Source organism: Phocoena sinus, chromosome 10, assembly GCF_008692025.1.
Source record: "Phocoena sinus isolate mPhoSin1 chromosome 10, mPhoSin1.pri, whole genome shotgun sequence".
Taxonomy (NCBI): Eukaryota; Metazoa; Chordata; class Mammalia; order Artiodactyla; family Phocoenidae; genus Phocoena; species Phocoena sinus.
Window position 1 is genome coordinate 9,783,988 of NC_045772.1, and position 17,200 is coordinate 9,801,187.

The window sequence follows — 17,200 nt, forward strand, 5'->3', positions numbered from 1 at the left end:
CCCTGTCCCCACACATGCACAACCTCCCCATCACCAGAGTGGAACATTTATTATAATTGATGAACCTAAATTGACACATCACATTCACACAAAGCCCATGTTTACATTAGGTTTCTCTCCTTGTGCTGTACATTCTATGAGTTTGGACAAATGTATAATGATATGTGTCCACCCTTATAGTATCATATGGAATAGTTTCACTGCCCTAAAAATCCTCTGTGCTGCTATTCATCCCTCTCTCCCCCCAGTCCTTGGCAACCACTGATCTTTTGCTATCTCCTTAGTTTTACCTTTTCCAGAATGTCATAGAATTGGAATCATAAAGTATGTAACCTTTTCAGATTGGTTTCTTTTACTTAGTAATACGTCTTTAAGGTTTCTCCATGTGTTTTCATGGCTTGATAGCTCATTACTTTTTTGCGCTGAATAGTATTCTGTTGTTTGGATGTCCACAGTTTATTTATCTGTTTACCTACTGAGGGGCATGTTGGTTGCTTCTGAGTTTTGGCAACTTTGAATAAAGCTTCTATAAACATTCATATGCAAGGGTTTTGTGTGTGGACATGTATTTTCAGTTCATCTGGGTAAATACCAAGGAGCATGAATCCTGGACCATATGGTAAGAGTATGTTTAGTATAGTAAGAGACTGCCAAATTGTCTCCCAAAGTGGCTGTGCCCTTTTGCATTCCCACCAGCAGTGAATGAGAGTTCCTGTTGCTCCACATCCTCATCAGCATTTGATGTTGTCAGTGTTTGGGATTTTGGCCATCCTAACCAGTATACTGTGATATCTCGTTGTTTTAATTTGCAGTTCTCTAATAACGTGATATTAAACATCTTTTTATATGCTTTCTTTCCATCTGTATATCTTGTTTGGTGGTGAGGTGTCTGTTGATGTGTTTGCCCCATTTTTTAATTGAGTTGTTTGTTTTCTTATTGTTGGGTTTTAAGATTTCTTTGTATATTTTGGATAACAGTCCTTGATCAAATGTATCTTTTGCAAATATTCTCTCCAGTCTGTGGCTGGTCTTCTTTTTCTCTTGACATTGTCCTTTGTAGAGCAGAAGTTTTAAGTTTTAATGAAGTCCAGCTTATCAGTTATTTCTTTCATGGATCATGCCTCCGATGTTGTATCTAAAAAGTCATTGCGAAACCCAGGGTCATCTAGGTTTTCTCATCTAGGTTATCTTCTAGGAGTTTTATATTTAGGTCTGTTATCCATTTTGACTTAATTTTTGTGAAAGATGTAAGGTCTGTGTATGGGTTCGTTATTTTGCGTTTGGATGTTCAGTTGTTCGAGCACCATTTGTTGAAAAGTCTATCTTTGCTCCATTGTATTGCCTTTGCCTCTTTGTCAAAGATCAATTGACTTTGTTTATGTGGGTCTATTTCTGGACTCTATTCTGTTCCATTGGTCTATTTGTCTGTTTTTTTGGCCAATGCCATGCTGTCTTGATTACTGTACTTTTATAGTAAGTAAGTCTTGAAGTCAAGTAGTGTCAGTTCTCCTTCAATGCCGGGTTTGCTATTCTGGGTCTTTTACTTCTCCATGTAAAGTTTAGAGTTAGTTTGTCAATGTTGACAAATAAGTTGCTGGGATTTTGATTGGGACTGCATCGATCAAGTTGGGAAGAACTGACGTCCTGACAATATTGAGCCTTCCCATCTGTGAACATGGAATATCTCCATTTATTTAGTTGTTTAATTTATTTCATCAGTTTTATAGTTTTTCTTATTTTGATCTTGTACATATTTTATTAGATTTATACCTATGTATTTCATTTTTTTGTTAATATAGATGGTATTGTGTTTTTAATTTCAAATTCCACTTGTTCATTGTTGGTTATAGGAAAGGGCACATATCCAGTTGATTGATGATGCTGTTGAGTTCAGCTATTTTCTTACTAATTTTCTGTCTGCAGGATGTGTCCCTTTCTAACAGAGGAGTATTAAAGTCTCTAACTATTATGGTAGATTCATCAATGGATTCATTGTCCATGCAATTCTTATTTTGCCTCATGTATTTTGATGCTCTGTTAGGCACATACACATTAAGATTGTTAAGTCTTCTTGGTGTATTGAGCCCTTTATCATTATATAATGCCCCTCTTTATCCCTGATAACTTTCCTGGACCTGAAGTCTGCTCTAAGTGAAATATACTTTTTTTTTTATTAGTGTTAGTATGGTATATCTTTCTTCATCCCTTTACTTCTAATCTATATATTTATTTATATTTAAAATGGGTTTCTTATAGACAAAGTATTTTGGATCTTGTTTTTGGATTTACTCTGACAATCTCTGTCTTCTAATTGGCATATTTAGACCTTTCATGTTTAAAGTGATTATTGATATAGTTGGATTAATATCTACCATATTTGTTCTGTTTTCTATTTGTTGGCCTGTTCTTTGTTCCTATGTTTTAAAATATTTATTTATTTTTAATTTATTTTTATTTTTTGGCTGTGTCAGGTCTTAGTTGCAGCACCCAGGCTCTTTGTTGTGGCGCGTGGGCTTCTCTTTAGTTATGGTACATGGGCTCAGTGGTTGCGGCGTGTGGGCTTAGTTTCCCCGCGACATGTGGGATCCTAGTTCCCTGATCAGGGATCGAACCCACGTCCCCTGCACCAGAAGGCGGATTCTTAACCACTGGACCACCAGGGAAGTCCCCTTTTTTCCTACTTTTGTCTTCCAAACTTTTTCTGCTTTTTGTGGTTTTAATTGAGCATTTTATGTGATTTTATTCTCTCTCCTTTCTTAGCATATCAATCATACTTCTTTTTGTACTTTTTTTAGTGGTTGCCCTAGAGTTTAAAATATACATTTACAACTAATCTAAGTCTACTTTCAAATATTATTATATCACTTCACGGATAATGCAAATACTTTATAATAATAAAATATTCCTAATTCCATCCTCCTGTCTTTTGTATCATTGCCATCATTCATTTAATTTCACTTGTGTATGTGTGTATATATATATACACACACATTGCTACTATTATTTTGAACAAACTGCTATCTGTTAGATCAATTAAGAATAAAAAAACAAAATTTTTTATTTTACTTTCGCTGATTCATTCTTTGATGCGCTTCCTTTCTTTATGTAGATCCAAGTTTCTGACCTGTTATCATTTTCTTTCCCTCTAAAGAACTTCTTTCAGCATTTCTTCACGGCAGATGTACTGGCAACAAATTCCCTCAGTTTTCATTTGTCTGAGAAAGCCTTCATTTCTCCTTCACTTTTGAGGGATAATTTTGCAGAGTACAGGATTCCACGTTGGCAGGGTTTTTTTCCTTAACACTTTAAATATCTCACTTCATTTTCCTCTTGCTTGCATGGTTTCTGAGAAGTCGGATGTAATTCTTATCTTTGCTCTTTTATAGGTAAGGTATTTTTCTCCCCTCTGGCTTCTTTCAAGATTTTTGTTTCTTTTTTTTTTTGGTCTCTGTTTAAATATTTATTTATTTATTTAGGCTGCGCCAGCTCTTTTTTTTTTTTTTTTTTGCAGTACGCGGGCCTCTCACTGTTGTGGCCTCTCCCGTTGCGGAGCACAGGCTCCGGACGCGCAGGCTCAGCAGCCATGGCTCACGGGCCCAGCCGCTCCGCGGCATGTGGGATCCTCCTGGACTAGGGAACGAACCTGCACCCCCCATATCGGCAGGCGGACTCTCAACCACTGTGCCACCAGGGAAGCCCTGCGCCAGCTCTTAGTTGCAGCACGTGGGATCTTTGTTGCCACGTGTGGGATCTTTAATTGTGGTATGCGGGATCTTTTAGTTTTAGTATGTGGACTTCTTAGTTGCAGCATGTGTGTGGGATCTAGTTCCCCAACCAGGGATTGAACCCGGGCCCCCTTCATTGGGAGCACAGGGTCTTACCCACTGGACCACCAGGAAAGTCCCTAAAGATTTTTATCTTTGATTTTCTAAAGTTTGAATATAAAATACCTAGGTATAGTTTTTTGGGTTTTGTTTTTGTTTTTGTTTTTTGCATATGTTCTACTTGGTGTTATCTGAGTTTCCTGGATCTGTGTTTTGGTGTCTGACATTAATTTGGGAAATTTTCCAGTCGTTTTTTCCTTCAAATATTCCTTCTGTTCTTTTCTCTCTTTCTGCTACTTCTGGTATTCCTATTATGCACATGTTACACTTTTTAATAGTTGTCCCATAGTTCTTGGATATTCTGTTCTGTTTGGGGGGTATTTTTCAGTCTTTTTTTTTCTCTTTGCTTTTCTGTTTTGGAAGTTTCGATTGTCATTTCCTCAAACTCAGATTCTTTCCTCAGCCGTGTCTAGTCAACTAATGAGCCCGTCAAAGGCATCCTTCTATTTTGTTACAGTGTTTTTGATCTCTAGCATTTTTTTTCAAAGATTCTTTTGATGTGGACCATTTTTAAAGTCTTTATTGAATTTGCTACAATATTGCTTCTGTTTTATGTTTTTGGTTTTTTGGCCACGAGGCATGTGGGATCTTAACTCCCCAACCAGGGATCGAACCGCACCCCCTGCATTGAAAGGCGAAGTCTTAACCACTGGACCACCAGGGAAATCCCCTCTAGCATTTGTTTTGGACCCTTTCTTAGAATGTTCATTCTCTGTTTACATTATCCTTCTGTTCTTGTATGTTTCCTGCTTTTTCTGTAAAAGCCCTTAGAATATTAATCATAATTTAAAAAAATTCCTGGTCTGATAAGTCCAACATTTCTGCCATGTCTGACTCTGGTTCTGATGCTTGTTTATGCTCTTTAGACTGTGCCTTTTGCCTTTTAGTATGCCTTGTAATTTTTTGTTGAAAGGTAGATATGATGTGCTGGGTAAAAGGAACAGTGGTAAATAGGCCTTCAGTGATGTGGTAGGTGTGAGCGTTGTGGGGGGAGTGTTCTGTAGTCCTGTGGTTGGGTCTCAGTCTTTTGATGAACCTTCGGTACCTCTGGACTGGACTTCACCATTGCTTCTCAGTTTTTTTCCCCCGCTTGGGTGGGACAAGATAGCTAAATGGTGCTAGAATTGGGTATTTCCCCTCCCCCAGGTGGGTTAGGCTCTGGTAAATCATTGTCTCCTGAGGGAAGACAAAATGCTATATGGGATATTTAAGAACGGTTATGTTTCCTCCGCACTTCCACGTGGGGTCATCAGCTGGAGCAGAACAGCAGTGGCTCTCTTTATCAGAGTGTGAGGTCTCCAGGTTGCCACAGTCCCCACCACTCCCTGACGCTCCTGATATGGAGGCAAAGTGTTGGTTGCCACATGGTCTTACGCTCGGCCGGCTTCACTCATTTATGTTACTGACTACATCTCCAAACACAATGAAAGAGATTCAGACTAGATGAGAACCCAAGTCATTTGTTGGCAGTGCAGTTCTGTAGATTGGGAGGACCTTCTCTGTGGGTTCTCACTTGGCCTGATCTTCAGTCCACCATGCTCCCTGGCCCTCCTTCTCTCCTATCCCTTCTCTCTGCTTCTTTGGTCTGTCTTAACCCTGCTCCTTTACTTCCTGCCAGTTCACTCCACCTAAACCTCCTCACCCCTTCCTACCTGGCGTCTTGCTCTCCACCAAGTTCCTCTGGCCCAGGGTCCTGAACCTGGTGATCTGCCTCCACAGTTTTTAGCTTTACCCTCACCTCGGCTTTTCCAGTACTGACCTTTGGGCCAGTTTAGCTCTTGAGTCAACAATCTTTTTCTTTTATTAAAAAAATTTAAATAGCAAGGTAATGCATGCTTATTCGAAAGTATTCAGGTATCTACAAGTATGTAAGTAAACAGTGAAAGTCACTTTCCCTCTCAGCCCTAGATCCCTCCCTAGAAGTAACCATTGCTAGTTATGTGGTGTGTATCCTTCCAGAACTTTTAAAAAATACATTAGAAATATACAATATAGACGTTCAGGGTTATTGTTTTCTTTTAGGGTTATTGTATCCTTCCAGAACTTTAAAAAAATACATTAGAAATATACAATATAGACATTTAGGGTTATTGTTTTCTTTTTTAATGTAATCAGGATCATACCATAAATATTGTTTTGGAAGCTGCTTTTATTTTTTTCTTATTTATTTATTTATTTTTAGCATAAATACCTCTTGGAGATTTTTCAAAGTCAGTGCTGTTGACTGATCCCATTCTTTTCTTAGCTGCATAATATTCGAAAAGTTGGATATGGCATAATTAATTTAACTCTTCCCTATCAATAAGTATTTCAGTGCTATTTTCATCATAGTGAACATGTGAATATTTTTGTACATGTATCTTGGGACTCATTTGCAAATATTTTTGCAAGCTAGAGCCCTAGAAGTGAAATTTAAAATTTTGGTAAATATAGTCAAGTTGCTTTTCACAGAAGTGAAGGCATTCTTCACTGAAGTGGAAAGGACACCATGAGCTTCTGTTTCCCCTACCCCACTGTCAAACACATTCTAGAATTGAGTTGTAAATAAAAGCAAAATAGACACACACACACTATTTGGAATGATTCCATGTAAAAAGTCTTATACCTCTGTATGTGTGCATGAGGGTATAGCACCAGAGGCACAAAATAAGACTGTCAGAGTTTAAATTCCTGCTGCTTTACTGTTTTCTCACACTGTGACATTAGGTAAATTATTTAACCTTTATGAGTCTCAGTTTCCTGTAAAATAGTGATAACATTAATAACATACCTACCTCATAGATGTATCATCTCTGAAAGAACTGGACAAGTTAAGACTCCTGAAAACCCTTAGATCAGTGCCTGGCCCACAAGAAGGACATTATATATGTATAAATGTGTAGGGGAGAAGTCTGGAAGGATGCATATCAGATGGAGTCGGTTCTGGCAAGGGAGTGGGATGGAAGGGGGTAAACTGTTTTTGCTCTGACTACTTCTGTAATGTTTGGGTATTTTACAACAAGAATGTATTTATATGTCAGTTCTGTGGGTTTTTTTAATGATAACTTGAGAACCAGGAAAATGAATGAGATTATTCTCCCAGTAGCAGGATCTGGTTGCTTTTCAAGGCTGCCCAGCATCGGCACAGCTCCTCGGTGTTCTTCATTGCCACTCAGAACAGGGCCAGGGCCGGCAGGAGCAATCGTGGATCCTCACGTGACCTGACCTGGAGGAAGCATCCTTCCTGCTCCTCTGCGCAGGCAGCTGGTCAGACCTGGCAGATGCTGGCTGCCTGTTGCCACCAGAGCCCACCCCTGGGCTACCCTGCCCAACCTCTGCTGGCTGCGGTGTGCCCTGCCCTTTATATATCAGGCCTTGACCGTATGGCTGCTTCTCCCACGTCAGCACCTATAGCCAGGCTCCACGCTGCCCTACCACGTGGCACCTAGCACGTACCTGGTGCGTAAGAAGTGTTTAATAGCTGTACTAGCAAATGAGTGAGCCGCCTCCTTCTGAGACCCAGGCACCCCCCGCCGACTTCCCCCACAGCATGTCCTATTTCTATTCCTTCTCCCATGCCCTAAATGTGGGTTCCCCCCAAGACTTTGGCCGTGAACTTGCCTAGCTCTTCTTTCCAGTCTCCTTCCTTTGGGAGCTTGTTCACCCACCGTCACAGCTTCACCATTCGCTCCAGCAGTAGGTGTGTTCCTTCCTCTCCCGATAGGCCACTGCCTCTGGAAAGGCCTTCCCTGCACCCTCAGCCCAAGATCAGTGTAGGTGCCCCATCGGGGCGCCCTTCTGGCATCCTGTCCCTCCCCACAGCAGCATCAATCACCTCATAATCACCGGCTTCTCCCTGCTAGTCTCTGAGCCCTCGGAGGGCAGAGACGGGCTTCACTGCTCAGGGCTGCATCTTCTCTTGGACACCAGCCCGGCACCTGGCTTTTAGTAGGTGCTCAGGGAAGATTCGTGGAATGAATGATATGTTTGCAAATTCTATCTTCTCACCTGTATTTCAGTCTCACATTCCCAGCTACCTAGAGCAGTGATACCTAAACCTAGCTGATCATCAGACTCCCCTGGGAGCTTTTTAAAAACTAAAAGTGGGCTTCCCTGGTGGCGCAGTGGTTGAGAGTCTGCCTGCCGATGCAGGGGACACAGGTTCGTGCCCCGGTCCGGGAAGATCCCACATGCCGTGGAGTGGCTGGGCCCGTGAGCCATGGCCGCTGAGCCTGCGCGTCCGGAGCCTGTGCTCCACAACGGGAGAGGCCGCAACAGTGAGAGGCCCGGGTACTGTAAAAAAAAAAAAAAAAAAAAAAACTAAAAGTGAAGAGAGCCAGGCACAGGCCTGTGAGCTGTGTGTGCTCTCATCTGAATAGGTACAGAATATCTCTAGAAAGCTGTGCAAGAAACTAAGGGTCTTGGGTGAGCAGTAGGAAGGAGACTTTTTACCGTATTTGATTTTGTACCATGTAAAATATTTATTGTTTTTTAAATTTAAATAGAGAACAACTCAGGGGCCACAATAAATAAACAATTCAGAACCCGATAAGGAATGACGTTTATTCCTTGGATTGGATGTTTATTCCAGATTCTAATGAACCTGTATATCTGAATACTTCCGCAGCAAGGCTGGTCATCAGCCAGGTTTGGGAGCTGCCTTCCCAGGGAACAGCCCCACCTGTAAGTCCTTCTGTCGTCTCAAATGCAAACTCAGGTCTCATCATTCTTGCCCTAAAACTTGCTTTTCCTCCAGCGTTCGACTATCTTTTCTGTTCTTTCTCTGTGCAAATCTTGTCCATCCTTCCGGGCCCTGACAATATCAGCTACAGTGACATCCTGGCAGGTATCAAAGACATGGCTGTATTGACACACACCCATCCGATTCATCCATCCATCATGCCTTCTCTAGTGTGCTTAATTGGAGTGACAGTGTTGCTGCATAGGCTTAGCAGTGTGACCCCTTCCCTGACACACACACACACCTGCGCACATTCCAGTACCTTTAGCTCATCGTGCAGGCCGGGGCTGCCAGTTCAGGAGGAAGGTGGGGGAAGGCTGGAGGGGCATTTCACTGTTTATCAAGCTAAGGAGAGATGCCTCATCCCTCGTATTCCCAACACTCGTGCCCCGCCACTTCTGGCCAGTCCTCTGTGACTGCTCCAGCCCATACCGATCTTACTCCTTTGAATCCTAAACATAGCAGTTTAGGACTTAATTGTTCCACGTGTGTTGATTTGGTTCTCTGAATAGACTGTAAATTCCTTGAGGGTGGTGAAGACATAATCATACTTTAACTTCGTCACCCAGGCTCAACGCTGGGCTGGTTGACAATCAGTACAACTTGCTGGGTCACTGACATTCATTTTCCTTTCCTCCCTTTTTGGCAGGACTGGGGGTAAGAGGAGTCAGAGGTCAAGAGAAATCTCTTGAGAGGCCAGGGGTATGATGATTAATAATAATAAGGGTTACCCTTTATTGAGCAGCTCCGATCTGAAAGCCTCCGTGCTAGTGTTTCACAGCGTATTACATTCTTTATATCTTATCCTTATGAGAGCACTGGGAGGCAGGTATTATTATCCCCCTTTACAGAGGTCAAACAGTAGCCTGTAACCCGTGGAGCCATGATCAGAACCCTGTTGCCAATCCTGTACTCTTCAGGAGCATAGCCAGGAGGAGGGGCAGGTGGGAAAGCGTGGGGGGGGGGGACACATCGGTGGTGACACTCGGGGGGATGAGGTCAGTGACACAGATGGCCACCAAGACCCTACCACCTAGTGGGAGACAGCAAGGCCCTGCCACACACTTTGTTCCAGGCCTTTTGCACACCAGCAAGAGAAATGGCCTACTCCCTGACCCCTGCCCTCCTCTAAGATTTGCACTAACCCCTAAAACCCCATTTCTTTTTTGGTTTTTGAAGGCAATTGAGAAGTACGAGATGGAGAAGAAGGCTCTAAAAGGAGAGAGAAGTCGCGGCAGCTTGGGAGACAGAGGCAAAACTCCTTTCTCATAGCCTTGATGGCGTTTTTGTGGGGTTTGTTTTTTTAGTATCTAACATGTAATCGAGTAGGAGTCTGGAGTCTCAGATGAGGGTATTTTTAGCCTCTTCTGAAAGAGCCTTTAATCTGACTTCTTGGCATAGGGCAAGGAAGGGGGAAGGGACAACACCATTTCCAGACGACCTGTATGGGACACACTGCACCAGGTGCTTTCATACGTATCCCCCTGTTAAAGGTTCCTAATGCCCCCTACCTGTGAGGCGGGTGCCGTAGAAAGTGTTTTATAGATGAGAGAATAGGCTTGGGGGTAAGGGAACAGCTTGCCTTGAAAGCCACACAGCTTGTCTGCGGCAGGTCCTGGATTCTCCCCAGCCTGACTTCAAAGCCCACGTTTTATCTACTCCTCCTGGCTGCTTCTCTGGCTCAAGCAGTCTAATCAAATGAGGGGAATCTTAGTAAGTCAGCAACCCAGGTGGGATCTAGGGAGACTAATAGTGTGCGTGTCATCTGACTGCTCAGGTTGAATGAAAAATCACAGGTATGATCACCACACAGCAGCGGACAGACCCCGTGGTTACTCACATCCTATTTCTCTTCTTCCATACTTCTGCAGAAAAGAGCGAAAGAAAATTTCAGTGTATTTGCAAAGGCTCAGAATCCAGGAATGTCAAATCTTTCATTATCAAAAGGGTAAGGGATCTATGGCTAGGTCTGTTTCTGCTGGGCATGGACTAGATTTTATTCCCAGGGAGGGGATACTTGGCACCTGGATGGTGACTACGCAGGAACATGGCAGAATTCCCTTTTTAGAGAATCTTAAAGTATTTTAAAAATGCTGGAATTTCTCATAACCCCTCAAAAAGGTAGACTGAGGAGTGTTCTAGAGGTCATTTGTCTGTTTATTTTTAGAACTCAGAAGATGTTTGCCCTTAGAAACAGTGAGTTCAGATTCAGTTCACACAGCCACTGCGCCGCGCAGCTCCGCGGGGCCCATTCCCGCAGCAGTGCTGGTTTTGTCGGTCGCTGCAGATAGCCCGGGACGCTGGCAGTCGGGAACAGTCAGAGGACGTGTCCAGCATCGGACAGCTTTTCGGTAGCAGAGACCTGCTTCCCTCTCAGATCCTCGGACCTGCGGCCAGGCTCTCTCTGCTGCCTCTGCAACCACAGCCTGGCCCCGCCATACAGCCGCCCCAGTTAAGATCCTCCTAAGCTGGCTCTTTAACTACCCAGCTCGTGTGTATTCAAACCTTGAAATGCTGGAGAACACGTTATCCTTTTTTCACTTTTTAGCCACACAGCATAAAGCCCAATGGTTGACGGTCTGCATTGAAACTGTCATACTACCCATGATGGTGGCTGAGCACATTTAAATGTCCTGTCCAAGGCAGGACAGCTAGTAAGTGGGAGAGCTGACATCTGACTCAGGGTCAAAGCAGTTAATCACTGAGTTCTTCCATTGTCAAGGCCGTAGCCCAGTTAGAGAGGACCTCAGTCCCTCAGAATGTTTCCGGTAGGTGCCTTTGGGTGGTGGTAATAGGTTTCCTCTTTCTACTTTTCTGTATTTTTACATTTTTTATAGTTATATTTTATTTTTATTCTAAAAATCCATTTAATGTATATGTTAAGAACCATAGGGATAGTTGTATCCTTTGATCTAATAGTGCCATTTTGAGAAATTCATACTAAATAAATAACCCCAAAGGGGTGAACCATATGCTCCAAGTTACTAATAAATAATATTAATTTGAAGTGATCGGTGAGTAGTTAAATTAAAGCAATCTTGTTAACAAGATACATTATTTTAAATGATAAATTTGAATACAGTGTAACAATGTGAAAAATCTAAAGTTAAGAGGATAAAGCAGGACATAAAAGCGTGTGTGTACATATACGTATTCTAAAATGATTGAAGTAACATACATATTTGTATACATGTGCTCAAAGCCAGAAAGGGAAAGTGGAAATAATGTATATAGGTGTTTGGTAAGGGGTGCTGGGATCATGAACGCACTCTATAAAACACTCTGTCTATAAGGTTGTTATATTGTCTCCGTGATAAAAAGCAGATACTGTATTGTTTTAAACTGTCAAAATGATGGACCCCATTTTCGTATTCTGCTTTTTTTCTTCAGAAAACAGCAGACAAAAATATGCTGGCAGAGCTGTACCAGTATCCACAGTTTGACGACTCTAAGCCAAACAACCTTCCAAATGGGGTGGACTTCTATGACATGGTGGGCAATGTGATCCAGGCTGAGAGAAACCCCCTTAGTGGCAAGGTAAGGAAAGAGAGCGGCAGCCCCTCTGTGATATCCAGCCAGCCTCACACCAACCTGCGCGGCAGACGCAGCGGTCCCAGTTTTACACACCAGGAAACCAAGAGTGGTGGCAATTAAGTTGCTGAGGTCCACACAGTTTGCAAGTGACTGAGCTGAGATTAGATGCCAGGCCCACGTTTCCTCCAAAACCTACATCCTTTCTCCCAGACCTCTGGTCTCCCAACTAACTGTTCTGATCACGTATCCTATTAGCACAACATTTTGAGTTCACACCCTCATGATATATGTTTCTTTATAAATGATATATGTTTCTTTATAAATGATATATGTGTTCTGTTGTCAGTCATGATGTTGTATATTGGTAAATTTAATTTCTTTTTTTTCTTAATTAGACATTAGTTAGAATATTTACTTCCCATACCCTGTGGTACCCCTTGGGGTGAGTCACCCACTTGGAGAGCAGTTCACACTGGGTTCCTTAGGAAGGAAGGAAGGGAGAATTCGAAGGCCCTGAAGAACCTGTGTGCGTGTGAGACAACGCTGGCCACTCAGGAGCTGGGGGATAGTTGTGAGGAGGGGTGGAGAGGGGAGGAGGCCCAGAAAATGGTCTCAGCAGTCTTACAGCTGTGTCTCATCGCCCTTCACGATGGCACAACTCCAGGGTCCCCAAAGCAGCTATGACATTGTATCCTCAGCTCCTAACTAGTCACCCCCACCCCCGTTCTTGGGACCCAGCTTTGCAGTCTCTTCTGTCTGTACTTCTCACTGCTGCTTCAAACCACACCCCCATTTCTCCCTCTTTCTCCCTCTCCCTGCCCACCCCCATCTCCTCCTCCCTGTCTCCCTCTCCCTTCTCTGCCTTCTTCGCCCCCTCTTCATGATTTTTCCCTGCTGCCCTCTCTCTGGCTGTGTCTCTACCTCTGTTCCATCTTGCATTCAGACTTCCTAAGAGCAATGATCTGTTTAGGCCAGTCACTGCCCAGTATGACAGTGGTGTCTGCTGGATTTCCAGTGCCGGGCTCTGGCATGGACTGCAGTCAGTAAGCTGCCTTTCACCAGGTGCTGGTCCCCAGGGCAGGCAGTGGTCACCCTGGGATCAGGTACCTGATCCCCTGCTTTCTTTATCAGAGAGGTAGAGGAGCAGCAGGCACTCAGAGCATCACATTCTCTCCAGGACAGTGTAAAAAGATGCTCACCACGTGGATTCTGTGACAGCAAGGGACTGGAGGGCAGTACATCTTTGGTGGTTAAGTAGCTCTCTGGGCTCCAGTTTCTTGTCCTATAAAATAGGGATAACAGGGCTTCCCTGGTGGCGCAGTGGTTGAGAGTCCGCCTGCCGATGCAGGGGACGCAGGTTCGTGCCCCGGTCCGGGAAGATCCCACATGCCACGGAGCGGCTGGGCCCATGAGCCATGGCCACTGGGCCTGTGCATCCGGAGCCTGTGCTCCGCAACGGGAGAGGCCACAACAGTGAGAGGCCCGCATACCGCAAAAAAAAAAAAAAAAAAAATAGGGATAACAATAGTCTCTACCTTGAAGTATTATTGTAAAATTAAATAAGATAATATACATTAGCACACTTAGCACAGTGCTTAGTAAGTCATAATTGCTCAAAAAATGATAGTTTTTATTATCAATGTTATTAGAAAAGTTTAATGATCAATAATAGAAGAACAGTACAGTCATTTTTGGTTTATACATGATGGACTACTTAGCCACTGCAATGAATATTTATGAAGAGTGTATTTTAACATGCTATGCTATGTTGTTAAATGAAAAACATCGGTATATAAAATTGCAGTACAATGTTACATAAGCACACACAGGAAAATCTGGGGTGAAACCATACATAGCTATCACTAGCATTCTCTGAGTAATAAGATTGTAGTTTTTAAAAAACATTTTATTGAAACTTAGTTTATTTACAATGTTGTGTTAGTTTCAGGTGTACAAGATTATAGGTTTTTTTCTTCTTCCTTTTTATACAATTTAAAAATGGAAGCAAGACCTTTGGAAATGGATGGGGTGTTTCACAGACCCGCCGTTCCTGTGAGACCTTCCAGCACCTCTGCTGCCCCTGACAGGCCCGCTGGCCCAGCCACATGTGCTCTTGCTCCATTTGCTGTGTGGGTGACCCCCAGGACAGTGACTACGATGCTACTTAATGTCCCATTCTTTAGGTCCCCTGGGGAATGTTTTCCTTAGACTTTAATCCCAAGAAAAACTGTGCATCTACGGGAATGCTTTTAGTCTTATAACTGATGCTGGTTCCTGCTTTTCTCTGGCTCCCAGGAAACCCAACGTAGATATGTGCCCTGGCTTTAAAAGGACCCTCTTCCATCCTGCTCGGGGGCCATCCCAAATTTTACTTGCCTCCTCCTGGGATTCCTTCTCTCAAATGTCTGTTTACCTGTGAACACCTTCAGGGCAGGGACTCTCCATCAACATCCCGAGCACCTAGGTGCTCGATAAATATCTGTTGAAGAGCTGAAATGAAATCTTTTTGAAAGGAAGCAGGAGCGTGAATAAATAAACAATAAAGAGCTAGCACACCCTTAACAAGTGTTGCCTAAGTGCCTGGCACTGTTCTAAGTGAGTATGTATGCTTTGCGTGTGTGTCACTCGTTCATTTAACCCTCAGAGCAGTCCTGGAGGTAGAGACTGTCGTCATCATCATCTCCATTTCCCAGATGAGGAAATTGAGCACAGACAGTTTCAGTAACATTGCTCAGGGTCACGCAGCTAATAAGCTTAAGAGCTGGATTAGAATCCAGGCAGTGCGGTATCAGAGTCTGTGCTCTCCACCTCTCTGACGATACTGCCTCTCTAAGGAAACGTGAGGAATGGCGGAAAAGACAAAGCCAAGAGCAGGGCTCAGAGAGCTCCTTGCTAACTAGGGTGGCTTGTGTATCAATGCACCATGCCCTCAGCTTCTGTAGGCTTGAAGGGAGTGCCAAGGCGGCGTCTTTCCCTTTGCATCCAGGATGGGGGCAAGAGAGAGATCTCTGCTCCTCTTAATGGTAAGAGGAGAGGCAGCCTTACCATGTCTCTGGGGCCAGGCTGCCTGCTTTTGAGCCTCCCAGGCTGTGTAAGCTTAGGCAAGAATCCTAACCTTTCGACCCTCATTTTTCTCTTCTATAAATTGGGGATAACAGTTCCATCAACCAGCACCAATCACAGAGATAGATGATGAAAAATAAAGCGAGATAAACAATGAACGGCATAGCTCAGTGCCTGATACATGGCAAGCATTCACCAAATGTTACATATTATCGTGGTAGCAGCTCTGGAGTCAGGGAAGGTTCAAGACCCAGTTTAGGACAATGAAGCCTGAATTTTCTGCCTCTCTGAGTTCACTGATAATTCTGTTCTAATTTTAGAACTCCATATGCTTACTGCTAACTCAGCAGGATTTCATGGTCCAGTGATTTGCATCTGTATAATATCTATGTTTGTTGATACTGATTATTATTGAATGAACACAGATGACAGCATGGAGCAACTGCCTAGAGTTATGGGTTCCGATCCTGGCTCTGCCACTTGCTGGCTGTGTTATTTTGGGCAAGAGACTTCAGCAATATATTTATTTTGGCCGTGCCACGTGCCTTGCAGGATCTTAGTTCCCCCACCAGGGATCAAACCCGTGCCCTCAACAGTGAAAACGCAGAGTCCTAACCTCTGGACCTCCAGGGATTCCTGTGACTTATCAGTTTAGTCCTCAGTTTCCTCATCTGTGAAATGGAGATAATAACACATGCCTTGTATGATTATTGTAGGGGTTAAATGAGAACATGTAAAAAAACCTGGCAAGGTAAATAGTTGGCAGTCACTGAAAGGTTAGGTGTTTTTTTTTTTTTAAGTTGACCCCAAAGTGTGTTGACACCAAAGATGTCTGGCGGGGAGGTGGTGTAATTAATGACAATAAAAAGCCATGGAACATAGGTGGAAAAGTGGGTTTTGAGTGGAGATGATTATGAATCTGGCTGTGGCTCCAGGTAAATTTCAAAGAATAAATAAGTAAATAAATAAACAATAACAATAGCAGTAATCATGTGAATTTTGTTTCTTTTCAAGTCTTTCTGTTCAGATAAAGAATTAGAGCAGTTTCTCTGTTCTCCTTCTGTAAGAGCCATGTGGCTGGATAGCTTCTGGTGGATCTTTCATGAAAGGTACCAGGTAAATGCAAATCCGATGGCTTCTCTCCCTCACTTAAGTTATTTTTCTGTGGCACAAACCCCAGCCTCTTTAACGTGGGCTGTAAGCCCTTCTGATTCCACGGACCGCCCCGGCAGCCTCATCTGTCACACCCTGTCCCTTCCCCACCCATGCCTCGTCCATGCACTCTGGGCTGTAAACATTGCACCACGTCCTGCAGCTCCCCAGAGCATTAAGAACTGGTCCGTGTCACATGGCTGGTCAATGGCAGGGCAGAGAGTAAAGTCAGGACCTCCTGGCCCAGAGTTTGGGTGCTTTCCTCAACATTCTACCTCTCTGTATGTGTTTTATAGATCCTATAAAACAAATCAGTGCAGTATTTCATAAATAATATGAGATTAATTACCTTGAGAATAAGATTCCTAAAAATGAGAGAAATACTTAGTTAAGATTCCCAGTCCTTGGCCGCTTCAACAAGGCGCTCTAGTAATTCCTTCTCCGTTTGTATTCCTGGTAGCCAAAGAAGGAAGTCCAGAGCAAGCTGTTCGACCGGATAGCCCAGCAGTACGCCTTTCTTTTGTCTCGTGAATCCAGGTCCCACTATGAAGAGGCTCTCTTAAAAGTGAGCATCAATTGCTGTTTAGGAAAAAAATCACATTGGATAGCTATTCACTGCTAGTGCCAAGTTAATGCCCTTAACGTGCTTTCCATAAGGGAGTAATTAGTAAGTAATTAGTAATTAGTAAGTTGTGATGTATTCATACACTGACTTGTAATGCAGCAGTTACCAAAAATAAGGTAGATCTATATATACTGATAGGGAAGATGTAATGATGTATTTCAAGTGAAAAACAAAACTCCATGTTAGAAAAATTATATGTATATGTATGTGTTCCTATGAGTA

General features: G+C 43.2%; 1 protein-coding gene across 1 annotated transcript in view; it reads left to right on the plus strand.

Moving 5' to 3' along the window:
* Positions 1 to 17,200, plus strand: part of FAM227A (family with sequence similarity 227 member A) — an 85,528-nt gene that overhangs the window by 8,668 nt on the left and 59,660 nt on the right. The window contains exons 3-7 of the mRNA XM_032645435.1: positions 9,784 to 9,856; positions 10,476 to 10,552; positions 11,995 to 12,141; positions 16,216 to 16,317; positions 16,814 to 16,918. Of these exons, the coding sequence (XP_032501326.1) occupies positions 9,784 to 9,856; positions 10,476 to 10,552; positions 11,995 to 12,141; positions 16,216 to 16,317; positions 16,814 to 16,918 (504 nt within the window). The remainder of the gene's footprint in view (positions 1 to 9,783; positions 9,857 to 10,475; positions 10,553 to 11,994; positions 12,142 to 16,215; positions 16,318 to 16,813; positions 16,919 to 17,200) is intronic.